Genomic DNA, 20085 nt, shown 5'->3' with positions numbered 1-20085 from the left:
ACTAGATAGCCAATAAAATTACAAAAAAATATTTAAATAGTAAAAAAAATGTTAATTTAACGTGTTAAAATTTAAAAATAAATTTTAATTATGACATGCATTTTAACATTTATATAAATATAAATCATAGCCTAAATATAAATAATTTAACAACTTAAATTAGAAAAAAAATAAAAATCCCGGGCGTAGCCCGGGTTAATCCCTAGTCATATTTCTAAAAACACACTTTGCAAAGACCGTATGAAAACATGTCATTATATTAGTGATCTCCTTATTAAAAATATTGTTTTATATTGTTAAGCATCTTGTGTAAAGTTCTAGACCGTTGGATATGTTCTTATAATACATTTTTTTTGTGCAACACTCTTTTAATACATATAGAAAGAAATAAGAGTCATTTAGGTGAATATACAAAACATAACCGGTAATTGCAAAATTATGCATAATTTAAAAGTATTTGCACATATGGTTATTTGTTAAGCATGATCAGATAATATTACCCTAAACACCAAATGATAAAGCTACGCTATAAACATGTGTAACAACAACACCTATTGTGCAAAATATACAAACGATGAACAAAAAGTCTTGCAAAAAAACAAAAGTGATTAAACACATCTGATCATCAAACACGATGAACCACAACATGAAAATGCAGCTCTTACAGAACTGAAGTATATATGAAGAGATAAGTTAGTTTTTAAAAAGCATGGTTTCTTACATTCTAACTACTATTCTTTGCCTTATTTTCATACGTAAAAGTATAATTACGAAGGAACGTGTATGTAAGATAGATTGTATCTTCTATCAGAACTAGAAGTAAAATAGGAATAAGGACATTTTGGGATTATGAAATATCAAACAGTGTTTTTCCATATAGGGTAACTAATTTAGGTTTGTTTCATAGGTATCTAGTGCAAATACCCAAGAAATAAACAACAAAGTAATTAATATATATATATATATATAGTATGAATTTTTTGAACTAGCTTTTTTCAGTCTACCAAATCTAATACTCTGTATGATCAAGTCCTTATACTTCCATGCTCCCTTCGTATTATTGATTTAATTATGGATGACAATGAGAGCTTTGTATGTGTCATATCTGATACTTTTTCACTATATTTAACGTGCAAATCATATAAGCACTTCAAGAAAAAATCACAGAAGTACTTTGTTTAGTGTGTCTATATATCGACATTTTAAATTCACTAATGTTTCTGTCAAAGTTCAGTTTGTATTCAGACGGCATATCGACTAGGATCAGTTAAGCCATGCAAACAGAAGAAGGAAAATATCCCATATGTAACTATCTCAGAACTCCTCACTAACTGGGTAACACAAATCTGTTTATTTGTCCATTGGTATGGCTGTCCTGTGAAGAACCTCCAAACACATAATGGCGTTTTCACAATAATGATAATTGTTAGTATTATAGTATTATGTACGTACGGTGGTAAAAATTATAGTGTCATTAGCATTTCCGTAATTGGTATAGTGTATATATGGGGATTGTACTCTTGCCATAGTTGTGACGGCATGCGTACGTACCATAGTTGTTCATGACAACGATTTAATATTTTGTGGAAATGTTGTTATAGTATTAGATAGCGACTGCGTATAATAATTCAAACTTATCACATAATATGCATGTCGTGTGATCAAATGAATGGTTTTACCAAAAAAAAAATGAATGGCGTGCAAAATGTAAACTACTCCTAATGGAGAAAAAGTGTAATTTTGTCTGATTAAAACGGTGGTTAGTTCTGGTTACTGAAAGTGACAATTGCATTCCGAATCATTCAAGCTCGATCTAGCAATCGTGGTTTAACGGAAATTGAAGGAGATCTATGGTAATATACTAATATGTATTATAATTTTGGTCATACCTCTTTGAACATCGAATATTCGATTTAATCGTATAAATATAAACTTCGTTTTGCATTGATCATATCGTAACAGTAACGTCCACCAGATGTATCGCGTGTGAATGTAAAAGGCTTTGGGATTCGATGGGTCACATACAGACAAACGTCTTTAAGAACGCAGTCGTTCTAGAATTCGCGGCCATGACCATTGACATTTACCATTTTTTCTGATACTAATTATTGGAAAAGGTAAACGATATGATATTATCTTTATGAAACCTTAAAATGTCAAAACTGTGGTAGCTCGTAGCTGTGAAAGAATCATTTTCAATTTTATTAGGGGGTTGACAATAGAGGATCGGATCACTTCGAATGTCGCCATTTCCACTTGTGTTTCAGAAAAAAAGAGAGGTAGATTGGGTTCTAAACATCAAAATTAAAATGACTTCCAAATTTTAGCAAAAAATAAAATAAATTAAAATGACTTAGAATAGGAATCTAAAGTTTTAATTCGGGTAGTATTGAATCGAGATTTATTATCACGATTAACGTTATACAAATTAAATGATGAGAAAGTCTTATGTTAGTTTTTTTTGTGAAGTATGTGACTTTTCATTAGAAACTAATGACACAAGGGATACAAAGGTTCTGCAGAATCAAATCCTACCATCTAAGAAGCTTTTCAAAGCAGGGTGCCAAAAGATCAACAAATTTTTTTTAGTTGAGTTGGTAAGTCTTGTGTTAGTTTATAAGTCCTATGTTAGTTTGTAAGTCTTCTGTTAGTTACCAACTAAAATCCATTTTTATAAATTTTTATCTGGTCGACGAGATGATATAAATTATTTATTTTAAATTAAAGATCGTTAGATGCATACAAATGAGGCATATATATGTTCATTAGAAACTTTTATAATTTCTACCGTCTAAGTTTTTTCTTGATCAACCGTCTAAATTGAACAATTATATGTACGAACTCATACGTTATAGAAGATTCCCATACTGCCCCCAAAGATATACAAAAATGTACTTTACGTAGAAAATATCTTCTTCTTTAGCAATGAAGTCAATCAACACGAATAAGACCAGCTGTAAATAGTTTGAGAGACAGAGTCGTTGATAGGTTGTGTTCAATAAACTTTTAAAACGAAAACGCATTGCAACAATAGAGAAAAAAAGTTTTGCAACTTGCTTTTTTTGTATTCTTTTGCCGTTTGCAACTTGCTTGATTTGTACGAGTAGACGATTTTAACAAAGAAAAATATCAGAGGCCCATCAAACTTTGGAAAACTTTCTATCGTTCATGGGCAGTCAGAAAAGTCAACATCTGGAAGAAAACGTTTTTTGCTCTCTCACATGTCAAAATATCATAAACTTATAAACCAAGTAATAAAAACCAATACCGCTTGGAGAATAGTATTTACCGTTATTATGCACCGTGTGAAGATGATCAGCCGCCAACATAGACACACACGCTTTGTCTTGTTTCTTCTATTACTATGAATTGTCGAACCCACTTCTTAGAAAAAACTCGAATCTTTGTACGGACGCATCTCATGTTACAAGTATTTTCACATTGCCAAACCAATATTAATATGCATTACGTTTAAACTTAATACTTTTGAATAGTTGTTGCTGTTGTCGTTGTTAATGAGCTTCATATGTACGTTTTCTTTAGTACTACTTTTAATCCTACTATATAAAAGGAACTAATTTGAAAGCTCCTAAACTATGCCACATAAGCATAAATATTCTCATCCAACCAAACTTACAAGTCAGCTACTCTTTTACTTTTTAGTGTATTATAATTCTCAACCAAATATTAAGAGCAAAGCCACCTCCTGCCATTCTGAATCTCCGTCATAACGTTCCTCCACCATTAAACCCCTAAATTGCTATAAATTTCCTATGGAAACCTACCTCTTCAAATATTCTCCCTCTCTTTGTCTCCTCCACATTAAGCTAATTAATGGGAAACATCTCAACAACGTCAGAATATTAAGAACATGGACGGATCAACTCTTCAGCGAGATTTGATTCACCTATAACTTAGAGATCAGACACTTACGGTTACATGGTACAATCCATTACGCGTTCTCTTATGCTATTAGTTGATTGATCTATAATTGTTAATGGTATGGTTTTATTTTGGTACAGTTGCGTATGGTTTTGATTGCATGATTGTTTGATTAGAAAATGATTGTATAAGAGCGACAATAGTGTGACATCTGCAAGACACATTGTTAATGAAAATTTTGTTGTATATATTAATTTTCAGTTCTCGCAGTTGGGATGCTTGAAATTCTTCTCAACAAGTTGGCCTCAGGTATTACTGTTAAAGGCAGCAGTAACAATCTGGTTCCCTCTCGTATTACAAACTTTCCCAGCTGTCTACCTTTCTTAATATTTTAATACTTCTAAAATAATATTTTCTTTTGTCCAAATAAAGAAAGTAATATTTTCTCTACTTCAGTCTTCAGACTTGATTAACGAATCCATGATTCTGAATTTGTTGTTCTTAATTCACATAAGTAATTTCAGGATGGAAAACATGTGGCTTCTACAAATGGCATATTACCGTTTTCCAGATAACAAAATAATGAACTAGAGCATTTTTTTTGTGGCAAAAAAGATATATGATTTCTCTATTTTGCTTCTATATGGTGTTTTTTAGCTAGACGTTTTTTAGGATATGTTCAGTTATTTATGAAATTCAGCTTAATTTTTCTTTTTTTTCTCAGTTTGGTACGGTTCAGTACACCCGAACGTGAAATGGTATAAACTTAATGCCGGCAAACCGACGTGAGAAGCTTCCAAAAGAGGAATAAATTGCTATCCTAAGCCTCATAGCAAACGACACCAGTCAACTTTTTTAAAATTTACGTTACAGCTTTCTACGTCAATTAAATAGGCACACTCAAATACTATTTTCTCTTACGAATATTAAATTCATCAACATAATTTATTATTCAAACTTACTTTGGTTTATAAAAAAAAGTGATCACCGCTTCCAACGTCTTCGCATTATAAAAGAAACAAAACTTAACTTACACTTTCAGAAACTTTAAAACTCCCAATTTTAATTAAACTGTTCTTTAACTAACATGTAATCCGCGCGAAGCGCGGACAGGGGCTCTAGTTCATAATAACAAATGATTGTCTAGTTAACAGTTTGAAGAGTTCATATTTGAAATGATTAAAAGATTTTAAAAACTCGATGTAACTAAGTTTCAGAATTAAGATAATCATGCAGTAAGCCTAACAAAATTAAGATAAAAATGATGAACAAATTGTAAGAAAATTAGATAAACGAGCCTTATACTCTTCTGGTATCTTATTAGAACAGAAAGTGTGAAAATGTATAGTCAATCAATAATCATTCAGTTTGTAGCTAACTGTACATCAATTTAATCTGTTTATTATTCGAATTAGTTTTATATATAACCATAACAGCATAAAACCTAATACACACAAGAGCATCTCCAATTTCATTTTTTTTTACTGTAAAATTGAATTTGAAGTAAAATTTTCTCTATTGTTATTTTATTTTATATTCTTACGTAGTAATAAATGAATTTATTCTATAAATGAAATAATGCAATTATTTTTGGTTTATCACAAATGTATAATGTATTACTATTCCATTTCAAAATGAAGTAAAATTTGAACATTGCCTTGTAACCGTCCACTCTTCAAATCAACAAAGCAAAAAAAATTCTTTAAAGCCATTTAAAATGTTGATTTTTAAACAAAAGAGAATCCATAAGAAGTGTTGATTACGCAGTCTTAATTTTAACTAGAGATTTTGTCCGGGCTACGTCCGGGGTTATATACAAATAATATATATTTTATATGTATACAATATATTACATCTATGTTATAAAATATAAATAATAAATTTAATTAAAATGAGTAAAACTTACAATTTGTTGTCTTCTACTATCTAAAATATGTATGGAATAGTGAACAATGTGAAATTAATAAAAAAAATTTAAACCTAAGTTATTCTCAAAAATATTTTTACATATTTAGTTTATTATAAAATATATTATTAATCTCAACATCACATATTTTTGTTATATGTGTTATTTATATCATGTGTATGTTTTTATAAGTCTCTTATTTAATATTTTATAATATTCACTGAAAATATGTGATATTGAGATTAATAATATATTTTATAATAAACTAAGTATGTAAAACATATTATAAAATATATTATTAATCTCAGCATCACATATTTTTATATATCTATATTATATATTTTTTCTTATGATTAGAATCTGTTTTTTTTTAATTATAATTAGTAAAGCTGATTTAAATACTAATTGATTTAAATAAAAAAACATTTAAAAATGTTTATTATAAAATATTTAGTTTTATATATTTATTTAAATAAAACAACATTTAAATGTTTATGTTTTACATATTTAGTTTATTATAAATATTTGATGCAACGATTTGAGAATTAATATTTGATGTTTATTGTTTATTTATAAAACACGGAGAAAACAATATAAAGTTATGTTAGTCAGTAAAAGATCATACCTACTTGTTGAAGAGCTGCAGTTCAAAGCCAATACGGAGCTCCCTGTTTCTTGACTTCCATAAGTGGAATAAACTGAAGCGTAACTCTGAGTCAGAGAGGCTTGGTGTGATGGCGTTGAAAAATAGAGCCGCCGGAGACTTGGCTAGAGATTTTGCCGGTTGAGTTTGCCTTGCAGGAGGACGTTTTATGGATGTTGTTGAATGAGCTTGGAGGTCGGAAAGGCCTTTATATAGGAGGAGAGACATGGGGAGTTAGAACGATCATATCAATTAAACTTAAAGGAGTTAAAGGAATGTAAAAGAAAATTGATAGAAAAAACAGGAATGGAGCCGTATATAAAGGAGGAAAAAAGGAGCTGAATTGAAACCATAAAGAAGTAGTATTGATGGATCGATTAAAACTCAGTCGAAATGATTTAAGGGGAAAAGCCGAAGTGGCAGAGGAGAAGAGAGAAGACGAAGTGGTAGAGGAGGCGAGAAGAGACACGCGACTTCAGCTCCGCGTCGTAGACCTAGGTCTAATTATTAGATGATCTAAAAGCTCAATCCCAAATCAAAAGAAGCTCACACATAAGTCAATTGAGAAAAAAATTTAAGCCCAGTCCGAAAACGAAATGTTCTGATTGGATGATTATTTATGCTGACGTGGACATGCTAGAATTGGAGATTATTCCCTTTTAGTATAGTATAGATTATGGTCAATATGGTCTCATGTGAAAACTGGCGTTCAGGGTATGTGACGGTCACGTCTCAAGTCTCAAAGCCACGCGTCAGTAACCCACGTCGTCCGCTCACCAACTTTTACTCCTTCAGCTTCTCTATATATAATCCCAACCAAACTTCCTCTTCGTCTTCTTTTATTTTTAAAAATCTCACCAATTTCAAACTTTTTTTCCCCTCAAAATTTTCCCCCACACGACAACGAAATTAAAACTCTTTAAAGAAAACACAAACCCCACAACAACTCCATTTATAGCTTTCTTCATTTCTTTGTCTAATCAAGAAAATATGGTTATAGCTGCTGCAGAAACCAGTGGTACTCATCACCGGAGACCCACTTTCGCTGCTTTCTTAAACACCGACGAAGAAGAACAGAGTCATGCTACTGATGTCATCGATCCTACCAGCACCAGCGTCAATAACCAACAACTTCAAAGCTATGCTTCGACCACGAGCGGCGAATCGTCTCCAAACCAGGTCCCATCTCCATGGAATCAGACATACTCTCCGTACTACACCGACACAACAACGACGCCGACCATGTCTCCATCTCCATGGAGCCAGACTTACTCTCCGTATTACAAGTCTCCTTGGATCTACCAAACGACCCCAAACGTAGATGATGATTCAGACAACGGTTTGGTCGGTACGATCGTGAGACAAGAAGGTCATGTCTACTCGTTGGCTGCTTCAGGAGATCTTCTATTCACCGGATCCGATTCCAAGAACGTTCGGGTCTGGAAAGATCTCAAGGACTTCGCCGGTTTTAAATCAACCAGTGGTTCAGTTAAAGCGATTGTGATAACCGGAAATAACCGGATTTTCACCGGTCATCAAGACGGTAAAATCCGAATTTGGAGAGGGTCTAAGAAAAGAACCGGAGTATATTCACGAATCGGGAGCTTACCGAGTACGAAGGAGTTTCTGACCAAATCGGTTAACCCGAAGAACTACGTCCAGGTTCGTCGCCACAAAAACGTTCTCAAGATACGACACTACGACGCCGTTTCGTGTCTAAGCCTGAACGAAGAGCTCGGTTTACTCTACTCCGGTTCGTGGGACAAGACTCTCAAAGTCTGGAGACTCTCAGACTCGAAATGCCTAGAATCGATTCAGGCTCACGACGACGCCGTCAACACCGTCGCCGCCGGGTTCGACGACTTGGTGTTCACCGGCTCAGCCGACGGAACTTTGAAAGTGTGGAAACGCGAGCTTCAAGGGAAAAGGACGAAGCATTTTCTCGCAAACGTGTTGATGAAGCAAGAGAACGCTGTGACGGCGTTAGCGGTTAACTTAACGGCGTGTGTTGTTTACTGTGGAACTTCAGACGGTTCCGTTAATTTCTGGGAAGGGAAGAAGTATCTTTCTCACGGCGGGATTCTCCGCGGCCATCGTATGGCGGTGCTCTGCCTCGCCGCCGCCGGGAGTCTGGTGCTGAGCGGCGGAGCGGATAAGAATATATGTGTATGGAGGAGGAACGGCGATGGGACGCACACGTGTCTCTCGGTGTTGATGGACCACGTGGGACCCGTCAAGTGTTTGACGGCGGTGGAAGAGGCGGAGAAAGATGGCAACGAGGTAAGATGGATAGTGTATAGTGGAAGCTTGGATAAATCGGTGAAGGTGTGGCGCGTGACGGAGACTACGCCTCCGGTGATTGGCTGAGATGCGTCGAGGAGGAAGAGAGGTTACGCGCAGTCTTAGCGCGTGGGATGAGACTACGGAAAAAGAGAATGTTCCGCCGGATATGTTGTTCGTGTCTTTGTGGTCAAGACAAGTTTTATGGCCGGCAAAAGGAAGCAGATCTTAAGACAAATAAAGGACTGCCACGTCATGAAAGTATCTAAAAGGTTTAGAATGTTTTTTTCTATTTTATTCGTTGCTTCATTGTAAACTGTACATATTTGAATTACGTTTGATAAAGATTAAAGAAACATAAAAGGTGGGAATGATTCTGATATGTTCAGAGAAAGGGCAACTAACCTGTATATTATTTCATTGTTTTAATATCAAAGTTATTTGTATTTTTTTATGCAGTTCATTCAAAAGCAATATTGTTCAGAGAAAGGGCAACGAGCCTGCATCTGCACAACATCGTTCATGGTTGCCTACAATGGTACCGTAAATGGTTACTTCAAAGGTAAGAGGGGCTTAAGGCAAGGTGATCCCCTCTCTCCTTACCTCTTTGTGATTGCAATGAACTACTTGTCTCTAATGTTGGATAAAGAAGCAAGAACAGGGAATCTAGCTTTCCATCACAACTGCCACAAGACTAAGTTGACACACTTATCCTTCGCTGATGACCTTCTAATTTTCATTGATGGGTCTATTGAATCTGTCCAACGAGTGCTTCAGATTCTTCGTGAGTTTGAAAACCGCTCTGGATTGGCAGTAAGTCTACAAAAGTCTAGTTTCTTTGCCTCGGGTCTCTCAGATCAAGAAGTGTCCTCGATCCAAGCCTCAACTGGTATGCAGAGAGGAAGCCTTCCCATGCGTTATCTTGGTGTTCCGTTAACTACAAAAAAGCTGAACCTGCAAAATTGTGAGCCCTTACTTCAACAAATAAAACAGAGATTCTCATCATGGTCATCAAAAGCCCTGTCATTCGCTGGAAGGCTACTACTAATCAAAACTGTTATTACGGGTGTTTCTACCTTCTGGTGTTCAAGTTTTATCCTTCCAAAAGCGTGCATCAATCGCATCAACTCTCTTTGTGGGTTGTTCCTGTGGAAAGGTAAAAGTGAGGGACGTTTTTCAGCTAAAGTGGGTTGGGAAACGGTAATACTTACCAAAGACCAGGGTGGGTTAGGTGTCAAAGATCTTCACTGCTGGAATCAGGCTTGCATACTCAAGCTAATTTGGTTACTTTTCTTCCGTCCGAATTCAGTATGGGTCTGCTGGTTCAAAGAAGTCATCTTGAGAGGGGATGTCAGTAACTACTGGTCCATTATCCCAAGCAACAGCTTCTCATGGCTGGTTAACAAGATGATTAAGGCAAGAGTTCTGATCTACCCATTGCTAAAAAGACGGCTTGGTAATGGAAAAAAAACTAACTTCTGGTTTGACAACTGATCTCCGCTTGGACAACTTGATGTACTGCTCAATGGTAGCTCATCACGTCTTGGCATCCCGAAAATGGCGACAGTGGCTTCCCTTCATCGTAATGGGCGTTGGCTTCTACCCTCTGCACGGTCAGAAGAACAATTAGCTCTGCAAATTCATCTCACAACAGTTTCTTTATCGGAACAAGAGGACTACGATGAATGGGAAATCGAAGGAAAAATAAAAAGCAAGTACAACTCAGGAGAAGTATACACTTACCTTAAAGGGCCAATACCAACTGTTCCATGGGCAAAGCTTGTCTGGTTCTCCTATGGGATCCCGAGGCAGTCCTTCTTAACTTGGTTGGTTTTACTCGATCGTTGCCCAACGCGTGACAGGTTACTCCGATGGGGTATGAATGTGGATGCTGTTTGCTTGCTTTGCAATAACGCTCCAGAAAGTAGGAATCATCTTTTTTTTGAGTGTTCTTTCAGCAACAGGATCTGGAGATCGATTGCATGCCGATGTCGACTGACTCCAAGCGACTCTTGGTTATCAACACTTCAACAACTTCTCACTCTTGGCCCCAACAAAGATGAAAAACGCCTTACTCTCCTTGCCACCCAGGCCACAATCTATTGGCTCTGGAATGAACGAAACCAAAGACTTCACAATCAAACTTTCAAGTCTGCTGATTCCATCATCTCAACCATCGATAAGCAGGTCCGTAATCGCATTCAAAGCTTCCGTCACTCGAACCCTCGTGCTTGTTCATCAATGATGCAGCGGTGGCTCGTCTGATCGTAACTGGGGCGGAGGAAACTGACCAAGACAACTACGATCTTTTCTGAAACGGTTTGACTCCCATCCCTCTCTGGGCCGCGTCTTTTATTTTAAACTGGGCCACAAAAGTTCTACTGATATGTGTTTCGTTATTCATCTGGGCTTGGCCCTTAACACTCTTAAGCCAATGGGTTTGTAATATTTTGTTTCTTTTGCTCTATTTAATATGAATGCCTTCTTACAAAAAAAAAAAAGCAATATTGGTTAATTTAACTGATATTGTAAAAGATAAATTTGGAATTTTAGACCTGTAATGTGTACGTTAAGTTGATTTGTTTGTTTTCTTTGTTGACTAAGATTTAGCAGTTGAAAAATGAGATGTAAATTTTTTATTGGTCTCTTCATGAATTTATGTAAAATGTCTCACTAGCGACCATAGGATACGTAAATCAAACAAGCTACAAATTTACATTGACATACAATTAACTAGGCCAAGAAAGAACGTTCCCTCTACTGCTACTCTTCTTACTGCATCTGCTGCTTTCATTTCCCTTGTTTATGCTCCTTTCATTCTTCTTGGCCAGTCGGAATGGCAGATTTGGAATGGATACAAACCAGGTCTTGCAGAAGCTTTTAATTTTTCAAAGGTTGTAGTGGAGGAACAAACAAGAAAACTAGCCAAACCTAAGTTGATCTTTAACAAGAGTGGGAAAGTTACTTTTTCACCTTACAGTACTGTGTGAATTCCTAGGTACGATAGTGTATCCGACTCTGGTTCTCTCATTTAACAACAAAATTCTCAAAATTCGAAAATGTATGTGATGGAGTAGTCATATGGTGCCCCTCCCTCCCCGCCTCACAATTGTTCGGTAAAACCCCAAATTCAAATGGAGTGGAGTGGAAGAACCAATGTTTAGTGCACTTCTCAAAATCTGTGGAGCATCATGTGTTATTGTTATTTTATACATCAAACAGTGGTCAACCATGATTGAAATCATATTTGAAGAATTCTAATCATGGTCCTTCAACCTCCAACATGAGTCATTCAGCCAATTGACTAAAATTATGCAGTTTTGCTATCAAGTTTATTCAATGAGCATGTTTTATACTCCCTCCGTTTTTTAATATAAGTCGTTTTACAGCTATGCACATAGATTAAGAAAACCATTAATTTCTTATATTTTCTAAACAAAAACATCATTAATTATTTACCTAACCACAATTCAACCAATAGAAAAATAGAAGATATATTACTATTGGTCATACAACATTAATTATTAATAAATTTTACATAAAAAACCGAAAACGACATATAATTTGGAACAAAAAAGTTTCTCTAAAACGACTTATAATAAAAAACGGAGGGAGTATAACTTTAGCATAAAACGTAGTATGTCCTTTCCTAGAGCAAAAGAAAAAAAAAAGAAAAGGAAAAAAGAAAGAAGGTTGCAGTTTACACACGACGAGATGTTAATTATGCTTCTCCAACGTTGTTAGGCAAAGCTCCACTAGGTTCTTGTCCATTTGATTTCATATTAATTAAGAAGGAATAACCCCATAAACTGGACTACTATATATATAGTTTCATATGGTAGACTATGAATGGTCTTTTAAATTAATCATAAACTACACTTTTCTATTTCAGTATTAACTATTAATGTCATCTAAGCCTTAGGAATCTACATGCTCCGTGTATCGTATTAAAATACAAGGATGGAATAATTTGTAAACACCATCACGATTTAAGAACAAAAATGATTTTACACTCACGCACGCACTCAGCATCTAAGCTCAGAGCTCCACCTAGAACTATTAAAACCGTTTAAAAGGATACTATATTTATAGGTAATAAAATATTATGTGGATTAACTAAACGTAACCGACCTTAGCTCAGTTGGTAGAGCGGAAGACTGTAGTAGTTGCAGATAATCTTTAGGTCGCTGGTTCGATTCCGGCAGGTCGGAATTAAATTTTTTATACACTCTTTTGGACTTTTTGTGAAAAAAAAGCCAGCTCATCATATCTTTTTAGAAAACAAAACGGGAATTCGGCCAAAAAAAACCTCAACTTTACACGAATTGCCAAAACAAACATGAACTTTTGGGCTGGCCAAAAAAACACCAAACTTTCATTGACTTTAGAATTAATTAACAATGTTTTCGCTGACTTGCCAATTTAGCACGCCGTCAACAAATTTAACAGAAATATTTGACGTCGTTTATTGTTGACGTTAAGTGAAACGACGTCGTTTTCAAATAAGATGAAACGACGTCGTTTTACACGATTTGAAATTAAAAATATGTAAACACCTGGATTTGAACCCAGGTTGGTTGGTCAAATGGGAAGGTATTTTACCACTGGGCTACTGGCACTTTCAATGTACTTACTAACATGTTTACTTTTATTTGGTACATATAAAATATAAAAAATTCTCTAAAAACTTAATAAGATCTTTAAAATTCTAAAAAATTAAAAAATAAAGAAGATTTTTATAAAATTAATTTAGAAATTAAAATTAAAAATAAAATTTTATTTTTCTTTTAAAAAATAAAAACTCTTCCAAAACTTTCTAAAAACTTAAAAAGATCTTTAAAATTCCAAAAAATTGAAAAAATAAAGAAATTTTTATAAAATTAATTTTGAAATTAAAATAGAAAATAAAATTTTATTTTTTCTTTTCAAAAATATAAAAAATCTTCCAAAATTTTCAATTTTTTTAATACATTTGCTAAAAGTTGAAATTAATTATACACACATAAAAAGTTGATAATTCTAACTTTAATTTTTTGCATTTTATTATAATTTTAAAAAATTTGGATTTTTTTTTTTAAAAATGAAAATTTTGGAATTGTTTTTGATTTTTTAAAGAAAAACAAATATTTAATTTTAATTCAAAATTATTTTTATGAAATTTTTGGAAGATTTTTTTATTTTTTTAAAGAAAAATATTTTTTTTATTTTTTTTAAAGAAAAATAAAATTTTATTTTCAATTTTAATTTCAAAATTTATGTTATAAAAAATTTCTTTATTTTTTCAATTTTTTGGAATTTAAAGTTTGTTTTAATTTTTTAGAAAATTTTGGAAGAATTTTTATTTTTTAAAAAGAAAAAATTTATTTTCAATTTTAATTTCAAAATTAATTTTATAAAAATCTTCTTTATTTTTTTAATTTTTTTTGAATTTTAAAGATCTTATTAAGTTTTTAGAGAATTTTTTATATTTAATATGTATCAAATAAAAGTAAACATGTTAGTAAGTACATTAAAAGTGCTAGTAGTCCAGTGGTAAAATACCTTCCTATTTGACCAACCAACCTGGGTTCGAATCCAGGGATTTTCATATTTTTAATTTCAAATCGTGTAAAACGACGTCGTTTCAGTTAACGTCAATAATAAACGACGTCAAATATTTCTGTTAAATTTGTTGACGGCGTGCTAAATTGGCAAGTCAGCAAAAACATTGTTAATTAATTCTAAAGTCAATGAAAGTTTGGTGTTTTTTTGGCGAGCCCCAAAGTTCATGTTTGTTTTGGCAATTCGTGTAAAGTTGAGGTTTTTTTTGGCCGAATTCTCAAAACAAAACCCAAAACATATCTCATTTTAATTCGTTGGCCTGATCTTTGGATATTTTTTTGAACCACTACAATAATACAAAACTACCAACACTGTTCCTCACTAACGTTTACGGTAGAGAAACAATCTGTCGGAACTTGACAAAGCCAAGAAGCGGCAAGATCTTTGAGCTCTGCTCCGATAGTTACAAATAATCGATCGCAATGGGAGAAGGCAACTTGTCGTTTCGCCGTCTTTCCAGCATCCGCCACCGCAAGAAGCGCACTGCGGCTAAGGATGAAGCAGAGAGTAGCCTCATCTCGTCTTCACCGCCTCCTACGCCGATCACTCCAGCTGCGGTTGCTGCGAAGGCGGCGAAGAAGAAAGCTGGAGGAGCGAGGTTGTGGATGAGGTTTGATCGGACTGGAGCTATGGAAGTAGTGGAATGCGACAAGAGTACAATCATCAAACGTGCTTCTGTCCCCCCTAGAGATCTAAGGATTCTTGGACCTGTCTTCTCTCACTCTTCTAACATTCTTGGTACAATATATAGAGAGAAAGTATATAACTCATTCTTGATATAGAAGCTAATACATGTATGTATCTTTGGCTCTGTGCAGCGAGGGAGAAAGCTATTGTTGTGAACTTAGAAGTCATAAAGCTAATAGTTACCGCTGAAGAAGTGCTGCTCTTGGATCCTCTCCGTCCTGAAGTTCTTCCATTCGTTGAACGACTCAAGCAGCAGTTTCCTCAGAACACTGATGCTTCTGGAAACGTTGTGCAATCCTCTTCCCTTCTTGATCAAGAAGCTGGAGAGGGTTTGCAGAGTGAGCTTCCTTTTGAGTTCCAGGTTCTCGAGATTGCGCTTGAGGTTGTCTGCTCGCTTCTTGATACTAGTGTTGATTCCCTTGAGACAGAAGCTTGGCCTGTTCTTGATGAATTAACCAAGAATGTCAGCACTGAGAATCTTGAATACGTTCGAAGCTTGAAAAGTAATCTCACCCGCTTGCTAGCCCGTGTACAAAAGGTTTGAACATTTCGTCATGATTCTATATAATGTTTGTTGTGATGGAGGAGAACCTAAAAATTCAAGCAAAATCCATGGTACCTCTCCGAGATAATGTTACTTTTAGCTATTTCAATGGCGTTTAGTTTTTTTTGGGTTGATAGGATGATAAAGTCATTTTTCAGGTAGGACTAATGAGTAGAATATGGGTTCTTCTGATACCATATAAATTTTTCTGAACTTCAAACTTAAAACTAATGAACGATAAGTCTTTTATATATTACTTAATTCATTTTTTTATTTCCGATGTGAAATCTTTTCTTTAACAATTGATGCAGGTGAGAGATGAAATCGAACATTTGTTAGATGACAACGAAGACATGGCAGACTTGTACTTAACAAGGAAATGGATCCAGCAGAACGAGCAATCCGAAGCAGAACTTGGTGAGACCGCATCAAATCGTCTTAGCCGGGCCACATCAAACAGAAGCTCCAGTATGGTGACGAGTAATACGAAGGACGACGACGTGGAGGATCTAGAGATGTTGCTGGAGGCATACTTCATGCAACTAGAGGGAATGAGGAACAGGATTCTCACGGTGAGGGAGTACATTGACGACACAGAAGACTACGTGAACATACAACTTGATAACCAACGTAACGAAATGATTCAGCTGCAACTTACGCTGACCATAGCCTCGTTTGCGATCACTGCAAACACCTTGTTGGTAAGCTTGTTCGGAATGAATATACATTGTCCATTGTATGAGATGGATGATGTCTTTGGTTACTTTCTGTCGAGTGTTACTGCTGTTTGCGTTGTGCTTTTCATGCTCACCCTTGGTTACGCAAGGTGGAAGAAGCTGCTTGGCTCATAATCACTCTTTCTCACTTGTAATCAGAACTCATTGCCACATGTTCAATACATATTGTGATGTAATTAGTCTTGCTTGATTTATCTCTTGATTATCTGTGCTAATGATAAGCTTCACTATATATATCAACGAACTAAATAATGGTACAAAAGCCAAAGTTGTAGAAGCACCAATATTGGTTAGAAATACTCAAATACAATATTAATACGTTTACCAATATTTAATTATAATAAATTTCAAACGACAATGTACATGAATGTCTCATTTTTCAATCTATTGCTTCCTTTTTCATTTTTTACATTTTTATATAACAATTGCTAAAAACGGGTTATAACAGGAAAATATAGTTTAAAACTCTATATTTTAATCTGTATTTGCTTTTAAATGCCTTTTCCAAATTGTAACAAGGGTTATCTCTGATTTTTGTGGTTTGACATACCCTACTTCAGTAACTTTAATAATCTTTTACCTAATCAAGACGACTACTTTTTGAATGGTGAAAACTTTTATGAGAGAATCTTGGGAAACTACAAAAATTAAAGTAGCTTCTCTTGTCACTTGTCAGATGAAATCTTACAACATCACGACAAATAACTTTAGTCCTCGGTTTCTCTTTTTATTGGCTTTAACTCCCCACTCTGCTTCTCTCTTTCAGAAAGTAAAAATAATAAAAAAGGAGGAAAAATGGTTACTACACGGCAAAAGAAGGCCGGAGTCACCACAGCCTCTCACCGCCGGCCACCATCGGAGCCAGATTCTTCTGTGAAGAAGTTCTGGAACGTGGTTTTACCCTCAACAATGAAGAGAAACATGATGGTAATAAGATAAATCACTTGTAGAAACATAGTTTCATGCATACGTTGTTTTATTGGTTCGATTGTTTGTTGCTTTAAACTTGATTATATCAGCAGATTTTACTAAACATTTCTACACTTTTATATATTATTTTGGGGTAGAGATCTAAAAGGATACTAAGATTTAGAAACTGTTCTTAAGACATGCAGATAATCCAAGATCTAACATTTTGTTACTTCATGTCTGAACAGATGATTCCACCAAAATTTGTGAACCTACAAGGGTCTACACTCTCTGAATTCGTTACAGTGGAGACTCCTGTGGGATTCAGGCGTTCTATAAAGCTTAAGCGGATCGGTGAAGAGATTTGGTTACACGGCGGTTGGAGTGAGTTTGCAGAGGCTCATTCCATCAGTGAAGGCCATTTTCTCTTCTTCGACTACAAAGGAAACTCAACTTTCAGTGTTATGATCTTCCATGTTTCGGCTTGTGAGATTGACTATCCTCTGGATGAAGTTCATATCAGTGACAGCGACAGCGACAGCGACGATGATGTAATGGACGTTACAGACGAAGGGTTTCATGGAACTCAAGCTACAAGGAGAAATGACCAATCTGTGAATGGTGGTGGTACAGAACACAACCGCACGAAGAGATCAAGAGACGACGAGTTTGATAAGATTCTAAACGGTAAGAACAGACTTTGCCCTTATGATGAGTATGAAGGTTAAGGATCTGAATTTCTTTATGTTTGTGTAGATCTTGATGGGATCAAACTGCTTGAGGAAGAAGAAGACGGCAAGAGAGTCTTCAGGGGACAACAGTTCTTTTAACAGAGCAGAGTTGCATGTGTTTCTGTTGTGTAATGTAAAATATTGTACTTAATGAACTTGGAACTGCGAATTAGTTTCTGATTATGTCTAAACAAAGCTGTAACCAGGTCTTGTTCTGATCCTTCTTTCTTTCATCTCATCCCTCAGCTTCTCTACCTCTACCCATTTCCCTTTAGAAGCGTACACATTAGACAAAGCAACATAATCTTCGCATTCAGAACCCGAAACCTTCTTCTTCTCGTCTTGCTCCATCTCGATAAGAGCTTTTCCAATCTCTTCACCCATCACAGTCTCTCCATACATACTGCAGGCATTGCATAGACTTCTCAACATGATAGCATCGGGTTTAATAGGCATAGCTAATACAAACTCATACGCTTCTCGTAACCTCCCTGCTTTGCCGAGAAGATCCACTATGCATCCGTAGTGTTGGATAACAGGAGTGACACCAAACCTTGTCCTCATGCTCTGAAACAACTCCAGTCCTTCTTGAACAAGACCGTTATGACGGTAAGCCGAAAGCAAACTAGTGAAAGTTACTACGTTTGGTTTGATACCAGACTCCGCCATTCGGTTTAGAAGACTCGGTGTTTCGTTCCCCCTTCCGTTGAGAGCTAGCCCCGTCGCCATTGAGGTCCATGTCAAGACATTCTTCGCTCTCATTAGCTCGAACACAGAGATAGCACTGGTTAAGCAGCCGCATTTTGAGTACATGTCTACAAGTCCAGTACCGATAAAGACATCAACTTCGGGTGTAAACCCAAGTTTCTCTATGTATCCATGAACAAGAGCACCAACTTCGAGCAAACCCATCTGAGAGATGGCCGAAAGAACACAAACCATGGTCGTATCAGTAGGTCTACTAACTCCATCACCACAACAAGAGAATCTCCGAAACAGAATCATCCCTTTTCTCGCATTGTGATTCCCTTTGTCCTTATGCGAACAATACCCTCCGATCATTGCGTTCCATGTAACAGAAGTTCTCTCAGGCATTTCATCGAACACCTTCCTCGCATAACGTAAATCCCCATGCTTAGCATAGAAATGGAGTAAAGTGGTTCCAATCAACTCAGAGTTATAGAGAAACCCAAGCTTCATCACCATCCCGTGAACAATCCTCCCGACCCGCGACGAAGAAGCTGACCTGGCGCAAGCGCCGAGGAGGAAGACGAACGTGCGCTCGTTGAGATAAAGCAACGAACTTTTTGATACCCAGTTGGTGAAGATCCGTATAGAGTCTTCTGGGTTGCTGCATTTAAGCAATGTGTTGAAGAGAAACTTGTCAGGATTACTATATCGAGGGAACACTAGTGAATGAGCAAGCTTGGAGCTTTCTGTAGATTGCTTCGAACAGTAATGGCCTATGAGTTTGCCGAGGAGAGAGTTGTCTCGGCAGCCGTGAATCACGAGTTGACCATGGAGTTGCTTAGCTTGAATTAGGGTTTTTGAGTTTCGGTGTAACAAGGACAAGAATCTTGGTCCAGGGAAAACTGAGCTCATACGGACAACTCTGTTTCTGAAAATTAGGCATGAATGTTTTGAGTTTGGAACAAATGTTTTCGGTTTAGCCCTATAGACCAATTTAGGTTTTATAATAATACTTGAGTGCGGATAGATTTTGTAATTATATATAAGATGATTCATTTTAAATTCAGTTAATAATAGTTAGTTTCACTTTTTTTTTTATATTTTGTATCAAAATTAATATAAATTTAAATAATTAAATTATTCATTATTTAAGTTTAGAATATTATTTTGGAGTAATTAACAAAAAATAATAATATCTTGAAGCATTATTTTGATATTCGAGTTGTCTTTTCCCAGTTTTTTGCCTACATGATCGGTTCAAACATTTTATAAAAGTTCAGTCAAATTTTTTTATAAATTGGATATAAATAAATTCAAGTTTTTGGTTTGGAGAATTCAGCTACGAAAGTTCTTTTTTTTTTTTTTTTTTTTTGGGAACCCTGTAAAGTTCGTAAGAAGAAAAAAAGCTCAAGTCTGTAAAATATTCGAATGCTCTTGAGATGAAAGAGAAGAGTTCGAAAAATCAACAACACAAC

General features: G+C 35.4%; 5 protein-coding genes and 1 non-coding gene across 7 annotated transcripts; 5 read left to right on the top strand and 1 right to left on the bottom strand.

Moving 5' to 3' along the window:
• Window positions 1–151: 151 nt before the first annotated feature.
• LOC103869509 (protein JINGUBANG) lies at window positions 152–9159 on the top strand. 2 transcript variants are annotated; one of them, XM_033292277.1, is made up of 2 exons: window positions 152–3942; window positions 4144–9159. In XM_033292277.1, exon 2 carries the CDS (start codon window positions 7422–7424, stop codon window positions 8796–8798), a length of 1377 nt encoding a protein of 458 aa, XP_033148168.1. In that variant the 5' UTR covers window positions 152–3942; window positions 4144–7421; the 3' UTR covers window positions 8799–9159. The 2 variants fall into 2 exon arrangements, with proteins under 2 accessions (XP_033148168.1, XP_033148169.1); XM_033292278.1 differs by having other exon boundaries at window positions 152–4233; window positions 4607–9159.
• A 1109-nt stretch (window positions 9160–10268) lies between these two features.
• Window positions 10269–10976, top strand: LOC103869785. The gene has a single exon (XM_009147859.2). The coding sequence runs from the start codon at window positions 10269–10271 to the stop codon at window positions 10974–10976; it is 708 nt and encodes a 235-aa protein (XP_009146107.2).
• Window positions 10977–12837: 1861 nt separating this feature from the next.
• On the top strand, window positions 12838–12922 carry TRNAY-GUA. The gene is given in 2 exon segments: window positions 12838–12874; window positions 12887–12922. It is a non-coding gene; the product is annotated as a tRNA-Tyr (tRNA).
• Window positions 12923–14574: 1652 nt separating this feature from the next.
• Window positions 14575–16495, top strand: LOC103869507 (magnesium transporter MRS2-4). Its single transcript, XM_009147592.2, has 3 exons — window positions 14575–15050; window positions 15131–15537; window positions 15855–16495. Exons 1-3 carry the CDS (start codon window positions 14735–14737, stop codon window positions 16392–16394), a joined length of 1263 nt encoding a protein of 420 aa, XP_009145840.1. The 5' UTR covers window positions 14575–14734; the 3' UTR covers window positions 16395–16495.
• Window positions 16496–16956: 461 nt separating this feature from the next.
• On the top strand, window positions 16957–18153 carry LOC103869505 (B3 domain-containing protein At3g18960). Its single transcript, XM_009147590.3, has 3 exons — window positions 16957–17207; window positions 17438–17876; window positions 17946–18153. Exons 1-3 carry the CDS (start codon window positions 17076–17078, stop codon window positions 18017–18019), a joined length of 645 nt encoding a protein of 214 aa, XP_009145838.1. The 5' UTR covers window positions 16957–17075; the 3' UTR covers window positions 18020–18153.
• Window positions 18050–19830, bottom strand: LOC103869506 (pentatricopeptide repeat-containing protein At3g18970). The gene has a single exon (XM_009147591.2). The coding sequence runs from the start codon at window positions 19664–19666 to the stop codon at window positions 18107–18109; it is 1560 nt and encodes a 519-aa protein (XP_009145839.2). The 5' UTR covers window positions 19667–19830; the 3' UTR covers window positions 18050–18106.
• Window positions 19831–20085: the final 255 nt, after the last annotated feature.

The sequence above is a fragment of the Brassica rapa genome, chromosome A05 (genome assembly GCF_000309985.2).
Source record: "Brassica rapa cultivar Chiifu-401-42 chromosome A05, CAAS_Brap_v3.01, whole genome shotgun sequence".
In the NCBI taxonomy this organism is placed as follows: Eukaryota; Viridiplantae; Streptophyta; class Magnoliopsida; order Brassicales; family Brassicaceae; genus Brassica; species Brassica rapa.
The sequence above is the reverse complement of the archived record's forward strand: the minus strand, read 5'-3'. Positions and strand labels throughout refer to the sequence as shown.